Below are 18,833 nucleotides of genomic sequence, written 5' to 3'. Positions count from 1 at the left end.
TTATTCTTCATAATGCATTTATTTGATATTTAATTACTATAATTAGGTTATTTTATGTAATCTAAACAATCAGTCATCCAATAATTCAATAATAAATCAACAATAATTTGCACTTGCCTGTAAAATAGCAAAAGTCCTTAAATTACTTTAAAGGCAAGATTAGAGATGTAAACAAATGTCTGTTAAAGGAAATGATGCTTCAAAGTTGTAAATTGGAATTAGGGGAGAAATTTTTTTTTAGAGAAGGTTGAAGGGACTATAAATACAGCAGTCAATGAGGAAAGAAAGTAGGTGTAAGTCAGAGTAAGAGAACAATAGCATTGTAATTCTGGAGAATGTTGCACAGAGAAGAAGGACAAGTCCATGAAACAAAGGATAAGGAATAAGAATCATGAAGATGGTGCAGAACAGGATGTGGATGTGTTTGTAACTATGATGTGATATTAAGCTGGAATTGGAATTGAAATTGGACATGAATGTGAAGTGGAGATCCTATTCAAAACAACATTTAAAGCAGTAAACACATGGTACAGGATTTGGGTAGAATTAAACTTTTAGCACATATTAAGTGTTTCATTTGATATAATTCAGCTTAAATTATGCCACCTGAATTTGATGTAAATTCAAGATTTTAAAATCATTCTTGCTGTTCTAAGCCTTAAAGTGTTAATTCATTTTATTATTAATAAAATGCCTTCATCCACTCTATTGTGTTGAAGATGTGCCACTAGTTACCTATGCTATTGAACTCCAAATTGTTCTTTTTGGTCTGTGTCCACTCCTGTGTCTGAATGCAGAACTTTGTGTAAGTGTGGACCAGTGGAATTGCAGTGAGTTTGGTGCAAATTGAACAGGTGCAATTTTGAATAAAGGAGACATTTCAAGAGTGATTTTTTAAAATACATACATATCAAGTGTTAATTATGGGTCTTTGTAATAGATTTTACTCATATTAAATTAATCACCAGTAAAGTACTTTCGAAACGAGATGTTTTTATATTCCGAGTAAAATTGCTCTCCTTTGAAGGTGCTTCTCTTTAGATTTAGACAACCCATGAAACAAATTCATGATATCATAGTAATTATTTCTGATCCAGATCCAGTAAAGTTGTAATTATAAAGAAGATAAGCTTAAACGTTTTAAGACACCTACTGGATGCATTAAGTAATAGGCATTGCGGTAGTAAGGCGGTTAGCACAACATTATTAAAGCTCGGAGTGGCAGAGTTCAGAATCTAATTTCAATGTCATGTGCAAAGAGTCTGTACATCGTCCTTGTGGAATACCTGTGATTTCTCTGAGTGCTCTGGTTTCCTCCCACATTCCAAAGATGTACCAATTGGTTGGTGAATTGGTCATTGTAAATTGTCCTGTGATTAGGCAAGGGTTAAATCAGGGGTTGCTGGGTGGCAAGGCTGGTAGGGCTGGAAGGGCTTATCTTGTACTGTATCTCAATAAATAAATAAGGTAGCTGGTGCAGTCAGGGCAGTCAGTAAATGCAATGGTAAAATTAAATGATATTTACAGTCAGGAAGGTTGAGATCACACAAAGCTTGCTGTTCAAGTGTTCTAACTTTGCATACAATATCCCAAAGACAGCAAATTTTCCAAATTTTTATGGAATATATAGTTGATTTAAAAAAAACTTGCTTTTGTTGTTAAGTTTTGAATGATTTAGAATCTGTTTGGTCTTTTAAAATTTGATATTAATTAGGAATAATAAAGTATTTTCGAATGTCATGATATGGATAATGGACTCGGATATTAACTTGGTCCTAATTTAACTTGTTTGGTGTGTTATATACAGGTTGGACAAAAATGATTTATAATATGTTTGAAAATGTTATGGTTTCTTTCAGTTCTAAATAGAGGCAATAGTCGTGATTTAATCTGCCGAACTTGGGGTCAGTGCAACTATGAAACATTTGATGGGCTTTATTATTATTATCCTGGAAAATGTACATACACACTGGTGAGGGAATGTGAACAAAGGCAGCAAAGCTTTTCGATTCAGGTAACTATTTCATTGGGCTCCCTCTTATACGCTGAAGCCTACCTTCTCTTTCTGCATGTTCTCTCTACTCATGCTAAAATTAGCTAATTGAATGACATGTGATTTCTAAGGTTAATTTTTCTTTTTATGAATTGGCTCTTCACCATGTTGGTTTTAATTTAAATTCACTGATGTTTTGTTCTATTTCATCTACTTCTTTTCAAAGTCCCCATTGTCTGTGTAGCCAGTTAATTATATGTGTATACAGCTAAACTTGATACCCGATGCACTGTTTTGACCTCGTAGATCATCTTGCCCTCTTCCAAACTTGCATTTTCTTCACATTAGTCTGGTGCCCAAAAGCACAAGATGTGTTTTTGTCTATTGTAGAATAATCAATCTTTTTATGCACGAAAGAGAAGTTTTGGAAGTCAAGTAAGTTAAAGGACCACAATTTACTTTCACTGAAGGAGAGCCTGTGCAGCAGCACTGTGTGACATAGTAAGATTAATACCAGAATTATAGAAGTCTTTGCATCGGTGATATCAATGATATTTTTGGTCAAATAACAGCTGTTGGTCAAAATGTTACGAGAAAAATGAAATGTCTTTAGATATGAACATTTTGTTAACATCAAATTTGTTGTTGAAAATTTATCCTTTCATTCTGAAGGGAAGTTTTACATTTACAATTTTTTATTTTGTACTTAAAACATCAATTAAAACTTTCTCCAAGACCGTGGTTGCAATCAGATTATAGAAGAGAATGTAACACGTTATAACAGGGAATCTAACACATACATGTTTGATACTTAACAAAACCTAAGATTGTTAAATGAAGTGGTAACTGACCAACACTTCTTAATGAGAAAAGATTTTTGTTCATCGAACAACAGGAAAAATAAAATTGAATTACACAGTGACTGCATTTTATTGAAAATACTATAAAAAATCAATGTCATTGAGTACTTGAACTGTATTTCACAACTCCTGAAAACTTTTGAGGTCTGTCCAAAATGTCCATAAAATTGAGGTTTATAATATCACTGTCCTTTTAAGATGCTTTTAGACCTCTGTGCATTTGACTTGGAATGAAACCTGTGTAGGAATTTACTGAAATTTTGGATGAAAAGGAATGAATTTTCCTCCTTTTGGTATTGAATGTCAAAACTTGTTATTGACTATAGGTCAGGTTCACTAAAATCTTGCATTCATCTATTCTGACTGCCTCACAAATGCATCTTGGTTCATAAAAATATCTGTCCATTAACATGACAAGCATATAATATACTTTTGTGGTTTGTACTCTTCAAAGCTAAGACTTGCAGTCTTCTGGAATGATCTTAATTATGCAGTCATAAGGCTGAGACAGGTAGTTTTATTATTATTTGAGATATTTAATTTGTCAATAAAAATGAAAATAAAATCTCCTTTCCCTGGGTTGGATGTGTTCTTGGGTTTCCTGAAGTAATGGAGAGTGATTTTATTTGTTTACTTAGTGTACTGCTAATGGAAAATTATTTCTAATTTAAGATCTTTGATCTATTCCCATTATATCTTGTCTTGCAGATACATAATGATCCAGCATGCAATTCCTCTCTATATTCTTGCAACCGATCGGTCAGTATGTTCTTTGCATATGAAGGGGAAATCATTCTACAAAACTATGAAGTCATCCATTATGGAAAAAGGTTCCTTCTTTTACTGATATGTGTCAAATTATTAATGTGCCTAATACTTAATGGATCAAATTGCACACAGCAGGCTAGAATTATGAAATATTATGAGATTGAAGATGCAAGATGATTTTTAAAAAATGTCCCATAGTTCAACATTTCATTAAATGTGTGCTAGCACTTTCATTGGTGATCTAGGAGTTGGTGCTTTCAATGCCGCAACTTGGATTCAACCTCTGCATGATTTTTTGTTGTGAACTTATCATTACTTCCAAGTTCACTAATTTAATGTTTTCATCAGTAATACAGAAAAAATAACTTCTGGTCCTTCCTGATGTGTGGAAGTACATATTCCTCAAGTAGTTGAAATAGACAAACTTCAGTCTCCATTCATCCTACAGAAGACCCTTCCTGTCTACTTAACTTGTCCATTTGATGAGAAGGGTAGATGGGTCTAATTTTGTAGGAATACCACTTTCTGTGAATTGTGTATCTGCCTGATCTAAATATGCTGCTGTCATCAAAAATAGCACCTTAAGGTAATAGATAGCAAAACTTACTTTTAAAAATAACTCATATTTGTATTTTCTCCTTCTGCTTCCTAGTGTTCAGCTACCTTACATTATTGGAAATCTGAAGTTTGAACAAATAGCTGGATACATTCTGGTCAGGCATCGCCATGGATTTTCTTTGGCTTGGGATGGTAATTCTGGAGTCTACATAAAGATGAGCATAGAGTATGTTGGGAAATTATGTGGACTTTGTGGCAATTTCAATGGAAATATGCATGATGATTTATACACCAGCTATGGTAAGTAATTGGAAACAATAGTTTAGACAGGACAATATGATATTATTTACTTCCACAAAACGTGATCTTGCACAAATATTAGGTTTCTCAACATAGGTGCAGATACTTAGTTTCATCAAATAATACAAGTCATTTCCTTTGTTTCTTGCATGCTTTTTAATACATACATACATTGTTGCTTGTTAATACATACTTTCATCACTTTCTTTGGTAGAGCAAAGGAAATGTAATCATGCAAGAGGTTACAGCACAATTTTTAATTATATCGTGACAATATATTGTCAAAGGAGGTAGATTACACAGGGCAAATTGAATATAATTTTGTATATAACTTTGAACTTATAAAATTAACATGCAATATCTATTGATCCAGATATATTTAATGTTAAAGTCATTTGGTTAGTATTTCCTATATTATTTTCAAAACCAGCAGAGTTTCTACCCTCAAGAAGTGGTATGCCTCTTTGGAAAATTGATGCTTTAAATAATGATTTAATCACATTGCTTCATTGCTTTGCGCTGTTCTATTTGTATTCTGTTCATTTTATTTTCTTTCCATAGCATCCTTCTGCTTCCCAACTCCTACCTCCCAGAGATATGTATCATCAGAACACTAGAATCACTAAGAAACTCATAAGATAGCCATTAAGGTGTTTCGCATAGATAATTCTCAACTCTGCTGAAATGTTTCGTACCAATAAAATTGAGCAGTTGGTTAAAGTCCTTCCTGGGATTGATTTGGTTTTGGTGTTTCCAGTTAATGCAAATTCTGGAAGGAAATATGAAAATAAAGAGAGTACTAATGATTGGTGCATTACATGGAGATATTGCTAATGTAACATTTTTGAATGAATGTTTATTATGGTTTCTGGAAATTGAGGACAATGTGTGAATTGACTTATATTCTTTGTTCTCCTTTTGCTTTCCTGATGTTGGTAAAGTCAAGGAGTATGCAGCAGATGAACACATATGTTGGTAGTCTATTTTGGGACTAGGCACTATGCTGCTGCTCTTTTACCCGGAAGGACTTGTTTCTGAGAGAACAATTAGTCAACCTTGGCTGTTGCTGCCAACAACTATACAATTTCAAGTGAATATAGGAATACGTATCCACCACTATAACAAGGTAGTTTCTAACCTGTTCATGAAAGAGCACTTGGGATTTTGAAGATGTACTTCAAGTTCCTGGATTAAGAGAGGAATGTTTAATCTGGAGACCGAAAAGTCCTGGTTTTGTAGAGAAAGTGCACTGCTTTACCTCATGAAGAAACTGCATCATTGAGACTTTGACAGAAGCATTATTTACAGAAATATATTGGATTAATTGGAGAAATACAAACTGGCATGAAAAGAATGAAGCTTCAAAACCTCTAACAGAGTGATGCAAAGTTCTTTTCTTGGTCATAATCTGTTGTAAGACACTATACTTTCTATTTTCCTTAAGTCCGTCTACCTTCATGCTTTCTAGTTTGCTTTACGTTAAAGACAATTTGATCCTTACCTAGGACAATGCATAGGTTCATAATCATTTCAGTGCAATCATAACTTTACTTCCAGCTCAGTGTTTAAATGTGTCTAAGTGTTTTAGCATCATGCTCCAAGTCCATGTCTGAGCATTACTATAACAAGATGTGAGTGGTGACATTTGACATATAATCTAGTGGCACAACATGGCAAATAAAGTTACACTTTCACAACCAGAGTGGCAGATATAGGGTAAGAATGGGATCAGACCATATTTCAGTGGGTGGGTGCAAAGTGTGGCTTGCAATCCTCTCTGCTTGACTTCCTAAGTAAAGTCAAACTCCAAGGATTTGTTTCCTTTTATTTTTAATCATTCTTACGCTTTTATCTAAGGTGTATTTACAGAAGATATAGCTATTTTTGGTAATAGTTGGATAGAAGATGTCCCAGATGGAAAACCATGTCATGTTACTCCAATCAACTACCCATCGCCTTGCTCTGAACGAAACCAAAGTGTAAACGAGGTTGGTTATAAACTAATTTAATTTTTAGTGCCTTTGACCAATGTTTTAAAAAAAAGTCGGTTCAAATGATTTAAAAGAAAGCTAACCGAAGTTTTTTTTTTCATATTTTTTAACAAAATTGAAGACTGAGACTTGTGGTCCAATGGAATATTATTTGCCTTGTTAACCTATAGATTCAGATTCATTTATTTATCACGTACATCGAAACAAACAGTGAAATGTGTCATTTGCATTAACAACCAACACAACCTAAGTATGTACTGGGGGAGCCCACAAGTGTTACCACACATTCTGGTGCCTACATAACATACCCATAATGTTCAGCAGAACAATAGCAGCAAAACGAGGCCCCTTCCATCCTCCCTCCCTCCCACCCACTCACACACAGTCCTCCAACCCTACAAACTGCCAACATATAACTAAATTAACTATAGTTAATAAATCTCATTGTGGGCCGGTTTGCTAGAGGTGTGGGGAAGGGTTTCAACGAAAATAATGGGGATGGGAGCCAGAGTGATAGGGCTGAGGATAGGGCATTTGGTATACAGGTAGGTGCAGAGTGTAGTGAAGAATGACAGGCAGATGATAGGGAAAAATTACAGTCAGTGGGATGAGTTGAAGAATAACATGAGGGCAAAATCAAAAAGGTTGATGAATACAGGACTGAGGGTGTTATATTCAAATGCATACAGTGTATGAAATAAGGTAAATGATCTCGTAGCGCAGTTAGATATTGGCAGATACAATGTTGTGGGCATCACTGAATTGTGGCTCAAAGAGGATCATAGTTGTGAGATTAACATCCAAGGATACTATGGTAGCATAGAGGTTTAAACAACACTATTACAGCTTGGGCCGTTATGGAATTTGGAGTTCAATTCCAGCAGCATTCTATAAGGTGTCTCTGTACATCCTCCCGTGGTGTTCCAGTTCCTGAATGGAAACTCAGGAATACCATCTCACTCAAATGTAGAAGGATTCTTCATTGCCGTTTCCATAGCAATTTTGCTTTACCAGTCAGAGTTATTAGCCCTGAGCTGAACTGCTGAACCTGGAAGACCAGAGGACCACTCTTAGTCTGGCCTCTACCATTTGACCTATTTGGCATGGGTGACCCTAAGCAAGAGCCAAAGCATAAAGACCAACATAGTTCTCCGGGTCATTGAGGCATGCAAGTCTCGAAATCCAATGACATGGCTGTGGTCCTCTTGGAGGTGTCCTTGACTAGATCAGGGTTAATCAGGATTGTGGGGTTGCTGGGGAAGCATGGCTTGATGTGCCAGAAGGACCTACTCTGTGCTGTATCACTAAATAGATAAGATACAACTCCTTAACATAACTATTTAATATATATATATATTTAATCTAACTCAATATTTTTTCTCTATTTATTTATCACGCATTTCATTGTACTGCTGCTGTAAAGTTAACAAATTTCACAGCATATGCCAGTGATATTAAATCTGATTCTGACATTGTATTGAAAGAACATGGAGGGAGGCAGAGGGGCCGGGGTGGCTCTGTTGGTAAAAAATGAAACCACATCCTTAGAGGTGACACAGGATTGGAAAATGTAGAATCCCTGTGGGTAAAATTAAGAAAGTGCAAGGGAAAAAGACCCTGATAGGAGTTATATAGAGGCCTCCGAACAGTAGCCAGGATGTGGGATACAAATTACAATGAAAGATAGAAAAGTCATGTAGAAAGGGCAATGTTGCAGTAGTCATAGGGGATTTCAATATACAGGTATATTGGGAAAAATCAGGTTGGTGCTAAATCCCAAGCAAGGGAACTAGTAGAATACCTGTGAGATGCTTTTTAGAGCAGCTCGTGGTTGAGTCCACAAGGGGAAAGAAATGCTGGATTGGTTGTTGTGTTATGAACCAGATTTGTTTAGGGAGCTTAAGGTAAAGGAACCCCTATGGGACACTGAATTATACAATGATAGAATTTGTCCTGCAGTTTTAGATGAAGAAGATGCAGTCAGTTTTATCACTATTGCAGTGGAGTAAAGGGAATTACAGAGGCACGAGAGAGGAGTGGCCAAAGTTGATGGGACGGGGACACTAGCAGGGATTATGGCAGAAGAGCAATGACTGGAGTTTCTGAGGGCAATTTGGAGGTCTCAGGCTTGATATATCTCAAAGATGATGAAATATTCTTTAGGGAGGATGAAGCAACTGTGGCTGACAATAGAAGTCAAAGACAACATAAAAAGAAAAAAGAGGGCAAATAGTACAACACAAAGTAGTGAGAAATTGGAGGATTTGGAAGCTTTTGAGAAACAACAGAAGGCATCCATAAGGAGAAAAAAGATGAAATATAAAGGTAAGCTGGCCAATAAAATCAAAGAGGATACCAAAGACTTTTTCAGATATTTAAAGAGGAGACAGTGAATATTGGACTACAGGAAAATGATAGTAATGGGGAGACAAAGAAATGGCAGATGATCTTAATGGGTATTTTGCATCAGTCTTTACTGTGGAAGACACTAGTAGTATGCCAGAAATTCAGGGGTGTCGGGGCAAAAGTGAGTGTAGTTGTTATCACTAAGGCCAACTTTGCAGATGATATGAAGATTGGTGGAGGGACAGGTAGTACTGAGGAAGCAGGGAGTTTGCAGAAGAACCTAGACAGATTGGGAGATTGGGTAAAGAGGTAGCAGATGGAATACAGTTTAAGAAAGTGCATGGTCATGCACTTTGGTAGATGGAATAAAGGTGTACACTATTTTCTAAACAGGGAGAAAATTCAAAAATCAGAGATGCAAAGGGATTTGGAAGTTCCCTAAAGGTTAACTTGCAGGTTCAGTCCATGGTAAGGAAGGCAAATGCAATGTTAGCATTCATTTTCAGAGGACCAGAGTACAAAAGCAAGGATGTAATACTGAAGCTTTATAAGGCATTGCTCAGACTGTACTTGGAGTATTGTGAGCAATTTTGGGCCCCTTATTGGAAAAAAAAAATAGTTGGCACTGGAGAGGTTTCAGAGGAAGTTCTTGAATGATTCCAGGAATGAAAGGATCAATGTATTAGGAGAGTTTGATGGCTCTGGGTCTGTACTCACTGGAGTTTAGAAGGATCAGGGGGGATCTCATTGAAACCTATCAAATATTGAAAGGCCTAGATAGAGTGGATCTAGAGAGGGTATTTCCTATAGTGGGTGTGTCCTGGACCAGAGGGCACAGCCTCAGAATAGAGTGGCATCCGTTTAGAACAGAGATGAGGAGGAATTTCTTTAGCCAGAAGGCAGTGAGTCTGTGGAATCCATTTCTAGAGACAGCTGTGGAGACCATGTCATTGAGAAAAAATAAAGTGGAGGTTGATAGGTTCTTGATTAATCAGAGCATCAAAAGATATGGGGAGAGGGCAGGAGAATGGGATTGAGAGGGATAATAAATCAACCATGAAGGAATGGTAGCGTAGACTCAATGGCCTGAATGGCCTAATTCTGCTCCTATGTCTTGTGTTCTTATGTCTTATAACTATTCAATTTTGCTTCCCTATAATTCTACCATTTTACTCATCCCTAATTTCCTCCTTCCTACCAAGAGAAATCATCTAGGCCATTATCAAACAGCTTGATTAAGCACTGATATATTTACACTTATTGTTTTGGACAGGGTATTGTCTGGGAAAAGAAGCCAGAAACTTTGGGGTAGGGATGGTGAGTTATGAGGAGCAAGATAAAGTGGCTATAAGAGGGGTGATAGTTTCTGTCAGTCATGATGCAGGAGTAGGATATATGTGCAAGGGCTCTGCTTAACCTGATTGTTTTCTCTGTTCTAGCAAAGAAGAAAAATGTTACAAGGGTCTGAATTGGAATAGTACAGATTGGGGAGAGGTAGTGGCCAGAGGTCTGATAGAGTGGTCCAGCAGTAGTGGTCAGTGGAAGCCATCTTGAAACTTTTTAATAACAGTGTCATTTTCCAATAGAATGCATGATAAACTCATGGAGAATTATCTCTGCAGTTTGCTGTCTGGAGTCGTGCGTTTTATTGATGACTAATTAATATGACTGCCATATTAATGTTTATCAAGAGTTTCACTTACTGCATTTTAAATGATACATATTTTATTCATTAAAACAATGGATTAGAAAAATTAGTTTCAAAACTAGGTTTTTTTGCAAGAGGAACATCAAGATTAATCAAAACAATTTACTTCAATGAGTTTTGAGGTAACAAATTACAGTAATATCACTACACTTGTTGAAGAATGACAGAAACCAAAGTTGAAGCTCCCTGTCTGGAAATAAAATTAATATTTCTGGTGAAAACATGATCACTTGGAATTTTTTTCATGTAGAAATTGTTACACTTACCAGTTCACGTTTCAAGATCCACAATATTTGCTTTTTGACAGAAGAAAAGATTATTTAGTTCATTGAGGAGCATATGTATTTTTTGTGTATGACTTTAAAATGAATTTTAAAAAGGCTTTACAAATAAACCATTCATTAAAGACATCATTCTTGTTCTTTACTTTACTTCCAATCCTGCACTCTCTGCACTCCCATCCACTGGCATCTCATTATTCCCACCAGTTGAACCAGTTATAGAATAGATGTATAAGAAACAGAACAATTTAGATTATGACCACACTGCATAAATACCAATATCCCCAAGAGCTCTTCACTGCCAATGAAGTAATTTAGTTAATATTAGTTTTTAATGAAAGAGATAAAAGGGAAATACGAGGATGACAATGCTCTGGAATTTTTGTCTGAAGGGATGATCGCAACAGAAACTATCACCATATTTATAAAGAACATGGATGTGTGCTGGGCCTGCAGGATTAGGGAGAGTACACGAAGGTGGTGTTAGGCTTAGACGTTCCTTTTTATTCTGGCATAGATATGGCTGAAAGATTTTCAGTATCTTAATATTTTTATTCCATTGATGGTTTTATTATACTGTAATTTCTCAGCAGTCACAGAATCTTTATTTCCCTGCTTCATTATGCATCTTTTGTTTGAGACTAAATTGTAGTATAATGCTATTTTGGGACAACTGATGTTGTGTAGCTACCAGTCATGTTATGTGTTTTCAATTTTGTGAAATTAATCTGCCAAGCTAAAATTTACCTTGTAACTTATTATTGTAAAGATAATTGTGTGTGCATCAGGAAATATATTTATGTTCTAGTTTAGCTATTAAGACAAAACTATTATTGTTATGTATTCTGCAGAAAATAAGAGATTTGTGCACACTACTCCTTGGATATCCATTTGTACTCTGCCATTACCACGTCCAACCCTATCCATATATGGCCAGTTGTATAAACGACCTCTGCACGTGAGTATGTTTAAAATACTAATTAATGTGAGATTTTATGATGCATTAAAATCTGCTATGCTGTTGAATTTCATGTTAAAACTACAGTGCCTTGTGAAAGTATTCAGCTCCAATCCTTTGTTCACATAAGTGAGTATTACAAACAGGGATTTTGGTCAATTTAACTGAGATTTTTTATTTGTAATAAAAATGCTCCTTTTTTAAACAGTAGAACCCTCAAACTGGGAGAATTGTAAAGCGCAAAAAAAATTGAAAAACTGTAGTGTCAGCAGTTCAGAAGTATTCATCCCCTTTGCTCAGTACTTACTTGAAGCACCTCTCACAGCTAACAAAGTCTTTTTGTATAAGTCTCTGTTAGCTTTGCACAACGTGATGGAGCAAGATTTGCCTATTTCACATTGAGCAGTGCCAGGTTAGGTTGGGGAGTGGTGGTGGACAGCAACCTTGAAGTCTTGCCAGAGATGTTCAATCAGGTTAAGGTCAAGACTGCCTGGGCCACTCAAGGACATCAATTTTCTTCATTTGATGCCACTCCATGGTTGCTCTAGCAGTGCGCTTTGGCTCGTTGCAGATGACATCACAATTGGCGGCTCAATGGACAGTGAAGCAGGTTATGCAAGTTTACAAGGGGGCCAACATGAATGTCGAAAGTGGTCCTGCTGAAAGATAATCTTCCTCCCTACTTTAAGCTTCCTAGCAGAGGGTTGCAGGCTCTGTATTTTGCAGCATCTATCTTCCCATCAATCCCGACTAGATCTCCAGTCTCTGCTGTTGAAAGGCATTCCCACAGCAAGATGCTACCTCCACCATATTTTACAGGAGGGATGGTGTTACCTGATGGTGCACAGTATTAGACTTGGTGTTGAGGCTAAAAAGTTCCACTTTAGTTTCATCCGTCCACAAGTCCTTCTTCAAAATGTTTACAGTATCTTCTAAGTGACGCTTTGTGAAGTCTTTACAGGCAAAGATATGTTTTTTTTTAATATGTTTGTAGATTAGCTCAAAAATCCTACTTCAATATATTTTAAATTTTCAAAATGTGTAAGTAGTTTTGGGGGCTGAATACTTTTTCAAGACACCATATGTCTGATCAAGTACTCCCACATATTAATGCAGTTCCTGAAATTTAATTACAATCATCTGTGCATGTGATGCATTTGAGCATGGCAGCTATAAAGTGGTTTTTAGTTAAAAGTTATTCTGTTAATTGGGGCAGCATGGGAGTGTAGTGGTTAGCACACTCTTTACAGTGCTGGTGATCCAGGTTCAATTCCCACTGCTGCCTGTAAGGAGCTTATACTGTACATTCTCTCTGTGACTGCGTGGGTTTCCTCCGGGTTTTCCAGTTTCCTCGCATAGTCCAAAGGTGTACCAGTTGGTAGGTTAATTGGTCTTTGTAAATTGTCTGGTGATAAGGTGAGGGTTAAATTGGGAGTTGCTGGGTGGTGTGGCTTGAAGTGCCAATTCCATGCTGTATGTCAGTAAATAAATAAATAGATAGATAGATAGATAGATAGGATGGATGACTCGTGCTTCATGCCACTATTGTGATTTTTCTCTCTTAAGTGGTACAAGCAATGACCACAGTTGCCGGCCTTCACTGGCAGGTGAAGTCCTACTTAGTTATTTAAATAACCTGGAACTACCTTGCCAACTGCTGGGAAATCTCCCATCAAAGGATAGGTTATTCTTCCTTCAGGTAACTTATATTTTCTGGCACAGAGTGCTCCTTTGGGCATTAGAGGCATTTAATGCACGTATCAAATTTGCACACCACTCCCCAAGCCTTGAAAGTGATTCTGTCATGGAGCATAAGTGCTAAGAGACAAATGCATTAGAAATCATCACTATGGAAGAAGATTTGACTGCCAATTCACAATTCATGTCCCGCTTGGTGGCGCAATAATATCAGCGCCGGACTCTGGAGCGAAGGTTCCCGAGTTCAAATTCAAGTCGGGTTGAGCGTCGAGCTAGCAACTCGGCCTCGTAAAAACAAGAATAGCTTGCTACGGAAACACTGTCATGGCGGTGCCCTGATAACTCCACTGCCGAGTTAAGGGCTATTCTTCTTCTTCCTCTTCACAATCCATGCTCAGCTTTGTGTGTACTGTGCAGCCTGTGCCTGTAACACTCACGACTAGAAATTCAATATACACAATCATTTAATACATTTAAAAACATCTAATTCTATTCCCTCTTTTATATATAAATACATTACAACTTATAATACTACATATTTTCTTGCAGTTATGGAAGAATTAATAATAAATTGTGCTAATACTGAAGTCTGAATTGTTGGTTAGAATCTAGGTTCTCAGGAAACAAAATAATTTTTTGATAAGTAAAGAAGAAGACCTTTCTGTGTATTTATTGTCTATATTGTTGCTTTCCTTTATTCTGTCAGGTATGGACCTGATGATAATGCAATTCTGTGTGGAGTTTTGACTGAATATGCAAGGGCTTGTGCACAAGCAAATAGACCACTAAACGAATGGAGACAGCTGTTCAACCAGTGTGGTAGGATACAACAAAAACAGACATGTAGACCAGTTTCATTAATTCATAGAGAGACGTGCAAAATCAGCATTAAAAGGCTTGATTTATTATTTATTTTTCATGAGTCACAGCTAACATTTTTCTACACTTACTTTATCTACTCTCTGTTGTGTAAAACTTGCGATTGAGATGGAAGGTCTCAGACAAGTGGAATATTAGGGCTTTATGTGTGGGAAAAGTAGGAATGATGTAACTATAAGTAGGATGATCCACTGAGACTGAAGTAACAAACTCTAGGCAGAAGAATAGAAAATACAATACACCGAGCCCATTCTGTTCTGGAATGATAAATATTTTGCATCAGTACCATCTGTCGAACATAGAACAACACTTAATTTCTCAAAGGCTATCCAGTGACTTGATGACATAAAAAATTGTAAAGCTATCTGGTGAATAAAATAGTTAACAATGAATGAGAATCCTAATCTGTCATGTTGCTGATTTGTTTTTCCACAGCATCAACTTGTGAAGGTGAATTTGTGCATCGTGAATGTGTGGAGTGTTGTCCTGTATCATGTCGTGTACAACAAGAATGCATTAGCACTGATTTCCAGTGCCTTGATGGATGCTATTGCCCGGAAGGTAGATCCATTACGTCACCCGGAACTTCAGTTACATTTCTCGTGCCTTTGTCACGCTTTCCCTCTCTGGTGTCTCAAAATTGTATCGAGTTGGGCAGAAAAGAAACACCTAGTTATTTACGTTTTTATCATTTAATTGACTTTAAGTTGTTTGGATAATTGCCTACTAATGTGGTCTTTAGTCAATCAGACGAAAATTTAGAATAAATTACCCGTGTCTTTGGCATATAATAGAATGGAGATCAGATGGTTTAATGATAACCATGGTGATATGATGTTTAAACTAAAGCAATTGCAGGATTTTGTTTAATATAATTTAGAATTTGTTGAGTGCACCTCCATGCCTGCATTTGATAGTGTGATGTACAAAAATTTTAAACCTATGTGACCTAATAAAGTGACCCTGCTGAAAAGTCAGTTTGGGCCTAAATGGAACATTTCTGTGAAACAGCAAACCCTGTCCAACTCATCTGATTCCAGAACAAGCCCTGCCTCAAAAACAATTGAAAGAAAAAAAACTGACAGTTAGCAAAACCACAAGACCAAATTGCTATCAAAGCTCTCAAGATTTGAAATGTTTCTCATTCAGAATCATTTAAAAAAAATCTAAAATCAGTTAAACAATTTAATCTAAAAATACTAAAATTGTAAAAATCAGTAAAAAAATTTGTAAAAAATTTTAAATAATTCAGTATACTTAAGAAAATGTTTTGAAAAGAATATGCCTGTCATTCTTCATACTTACTTTTGTTAAAACTATTTGTTTTTTTACAAATTTGTGTTGCTATGTGGTTGTCACTAGCCAGGCAAGCATATTTTCCATGGCTAATTGTCGCTCAGAAGAAGCTGGTGTATAGCTGCCGTCAGGCCAAAGGTCCGTGTTAATACTGATGTGGGAATGGTGACACATTTATAAATCAGATTTGCTCATGAAATGGACAGGTGTTCATAGGTGGTGCTGATCATATGTGTAAGCTAGCCTTGTTCTCCTCGGTTGTAGAGGTCATGGGCATTGGAGATGCTTTCAGAGAAGTCGGTGAATAACTGCAATGTACTTTGTGGACTTTTGCAATTATATACTGGCAGTGGAAAGAACGTTTTTTGTGATAATGGATGAGCTACAAAGCTGTTGGGCTGCTTTGCCTTTGGTGTTAAGCTTCTTCATTATTGTTGGAGCTGCAGTTATCCATGCAAGTGGGGAATATTCCATCATGTGCCTGATTTATGACTTAGGGACAGTCAAAAGGCTCTGGATTATCAGGGAGTCAGTTGCCAGAGGATATCCAGCCTTAGACATATGCTTGTCACTATAGTATTCATCTGACAAGTCCACTGGAGTTTCTGGTCAATGGTGAATCCCAAGATGTTGATGGTGTAGGACTTGGCAATGTTGATATTAATTAAAGTCAAGGTGATTAGACACCTTCTGTCCTGTTGGAGATGATCAACATATAGCATTCACCCATGCCAGCATGTAGTCTAACTCTTGTGGAATATAGGTTTGGAACAATTCTTTAATTGATTTGGGAATGGAAAAGAGAATTGCAGTATCATCAGCAGACACCCCTGAATATTACAATGTGACGAAGATGACTGAGACAACTGGAGGTGTTTATCCTCAAGACCATGCCTGGAGCTGGAATGAGTGATTCCAATAACCACAATCATCTTCCTTCATACAATGTATGATTCCAGTCACTGGAGTATTTTGTCCTCTGTCCTTTAACCTTGATTTTACCAAGGCTTTTCATTGCCACATCTATTTAGACACCACCTTAATGTCCAGTGCAGTCTCATCTTGCCTCTGAAGTTGAAATTTTGTTCTTATTTTGACCAAGGTTGAAATGAAGTCTGTAGCTGAGTGGTTCTGGGAAATCCCAAGCAGGACATCAGTGAGCAGGATACTGAAGAGAAAAAGCTACTTGATAAAACACTTCAGGACATTTTTATGGTCAAAAATAGACAGATTGGACAGTAGGCAACCAAACCACATTTGACACACCTGAGCAATTTTTCATATTGTCATGTTGATGCTAATTTTGTATCTGTACTGGAGTACTTGACCAGGGACATAGCTGGTTCTGTAAAACACACATAGGCAGGATATTATCTGATCCCATTGTCCTTTGCTGTATTTGGCTGAAAACTGGCTGCTGTGTTGATGGGAATCTTAGAGAGTGGGTCATAATTTCTCACTGTACATGCTTGCAAATGATTCAACTTTGCCTTTGGTCTCTCATGTGGATCCCTGATATTGTTAGAGATGGGGGATGCTTAGGGCCTGCTCCTCACATTAACTATTTAATAGTCTATCATCATTTACCATGCCAAGATTGCAAAATTTTAATCTGATCTGTTGGTTATGTGTTACACCTGTGTAGCACCCCTCTTATCATGTGTGACTAGTTATCGCACTCTTTGAGAAAATTAAATTACATAGTTCTATACTAAGTGCTAGTAGGCCATCAGAACGTTCTAGGTATCGGAAGGAGGCAGTGAATAGAAACCACACACTTCTGGAGATAAGTTTTGTTTATAAGAAAAAAAACAATATGTACAAAATATTTACATGAGCAAAAACAATTCAAAATTCCAACATTCTGTCTAGATTCCAAATCTCAGCTATTAAACCAAAATAAAGTGAGATTCCTTTATTACTCTAATCTCTCTAACTAATTTGATCTAATGTTATTCCCTATTTAAAAGTTTACAGACTAAACTTTCCTTTTTACTTATCCATAGTTAGTTAGAAAACCAAATGTAATCCCTTTTCTTAAGCATTATAGTTAACTTCAGTTTCAGTTCCAGGCAGTATATCTACAAGTTTAAATTCAAATTCAAAAATTATATATACATAGTTTAACTCCTTTCACAATATTTCTCCAACATCACAACTTTTATACAAAGTAAATCTCATTCAGTAACTTTCTAAAATCTTTGCAAAAATAATCAGTTCTTACAGAAAATCAAATTCAGATTCTTTGGATGAAAATAAACTTATACATCCAACCGTAGTAAATCCTCGATGTCACTACACATTTCGTTCCTGCGCTGGTTCTTCATCTTGGGTGACTCGCCATCTTGATTCTTGGTTCATTGGCTGAAATAATTCATCATCCACGGAAAGTCAATTCACAAATTTGGACAAAAACTTGACCAAATCCCTTGGTATGATTTTACAGAGCTGATTCCCAACTACACGGTAGGGATTTTGGACACTCGTCTCTGCCGATATTGTCTCGTTATAGCTGCTGCATGTTTTAGCTGTAGCTTCAATAAATCTTTTATCGCTATTGTCCTCTAGGGGTTTCACCCTGAGATTTTCAAGTTAGTAGGGTATAGATACTCGCTACTAATTCCACTCTTAACAGTTCATGTCTTCCATTCCTACTCATTGCTGAGTTCCTCTCCTTGTCCGTGGCTGCGACAGCCACACCCCACCCTCGTATAGCATTTTTAAAAAATTCTCTGTTTAAAAATCGGTAAACCTCATTTTTATCCCTCCACACATCCACTTGCACAGTTAAGGCAATGGCTATACCTTTACAAAAATCCACAATAAGGAAGGTAGATTTTTTTTGCATGGTGTATTGCAATCAGATAGCTTCCAATAAGCCAAATGATGTTTCAGTAGTGGAAAACCTTTTATGAATATAAGGAAGGAGTTTGGTGTCTATAAACTACTGCGGTTTATTATTGAATGGGCTGAACAAGATTACGCTGGATACATCATTGAAAAGTTAGAGTATGGAAGGAGGCCATTTTGGTATGATTTTCATCTGGCTCTATACAAGAGGATTCCAGCTAGTCTCGTTCATTCAGTCTTCCCCACAGCAATGCAAATCCTTTCCGATACTTCCTGGACTACTTATGACTATGCATTCTGGACTCTAATCACTTGTTGTGTCAACATAATTTTTGTTCTTGTGTTGA

General features: G+C 36.7%; 1 protein-coding gene across 1 annotated transcript in view; it reads left to right on the top strand.

Annotated features, from left to right (window-relative positions):
• The first annotated feature begins 1,840 nt into the window (after positions 1-1,840).
• otog (otogelin) overlaps positions 1,841-18,833 on the top strand; it is a 226,232-nt gene continuing 209,239 nt past the window's right edge. Inside the window, 7 exon segments of the mRNA XM_072271370.1 lie at positions 1,841-2,014; positions 3,562-3,683; positions 4,274-4,479; positions 6,337-6,467; positions 10,090-10,124; positions 14,168-14,280; positions 14,776-14,901. Coding sequence (XP_072127471.1) covers positions 1,841-2,014; positions 3,562-3,683; positions 4,274-4,479; positions 6,337-6,467; positions 10,090-10,124; positions 14,168-14,280; positions 14,776-14,901 — 907 coding nt within the window.

This window comes from Mobula birostris, chromosome 11 (genome assembly GCF_030028105.1).
Source record: "Mobula birostris isolate sMobBir1 chromosome 11, sMobBir1.hap1, whole genome shotgun sequence".
In the NCBI taxonomy this organism is placed as follows: domain Eukaryota; kingdom Metazoa; phylum Chordata; class Chondrichthyes; order Myliobatiformes; family Myliobatidae; genus Mobula; species Mobula birostris.
Note: the sequence above shows the minus strand (reverse complement) of the source record. Positions and strands in the feature narration are given on the sequence as shown.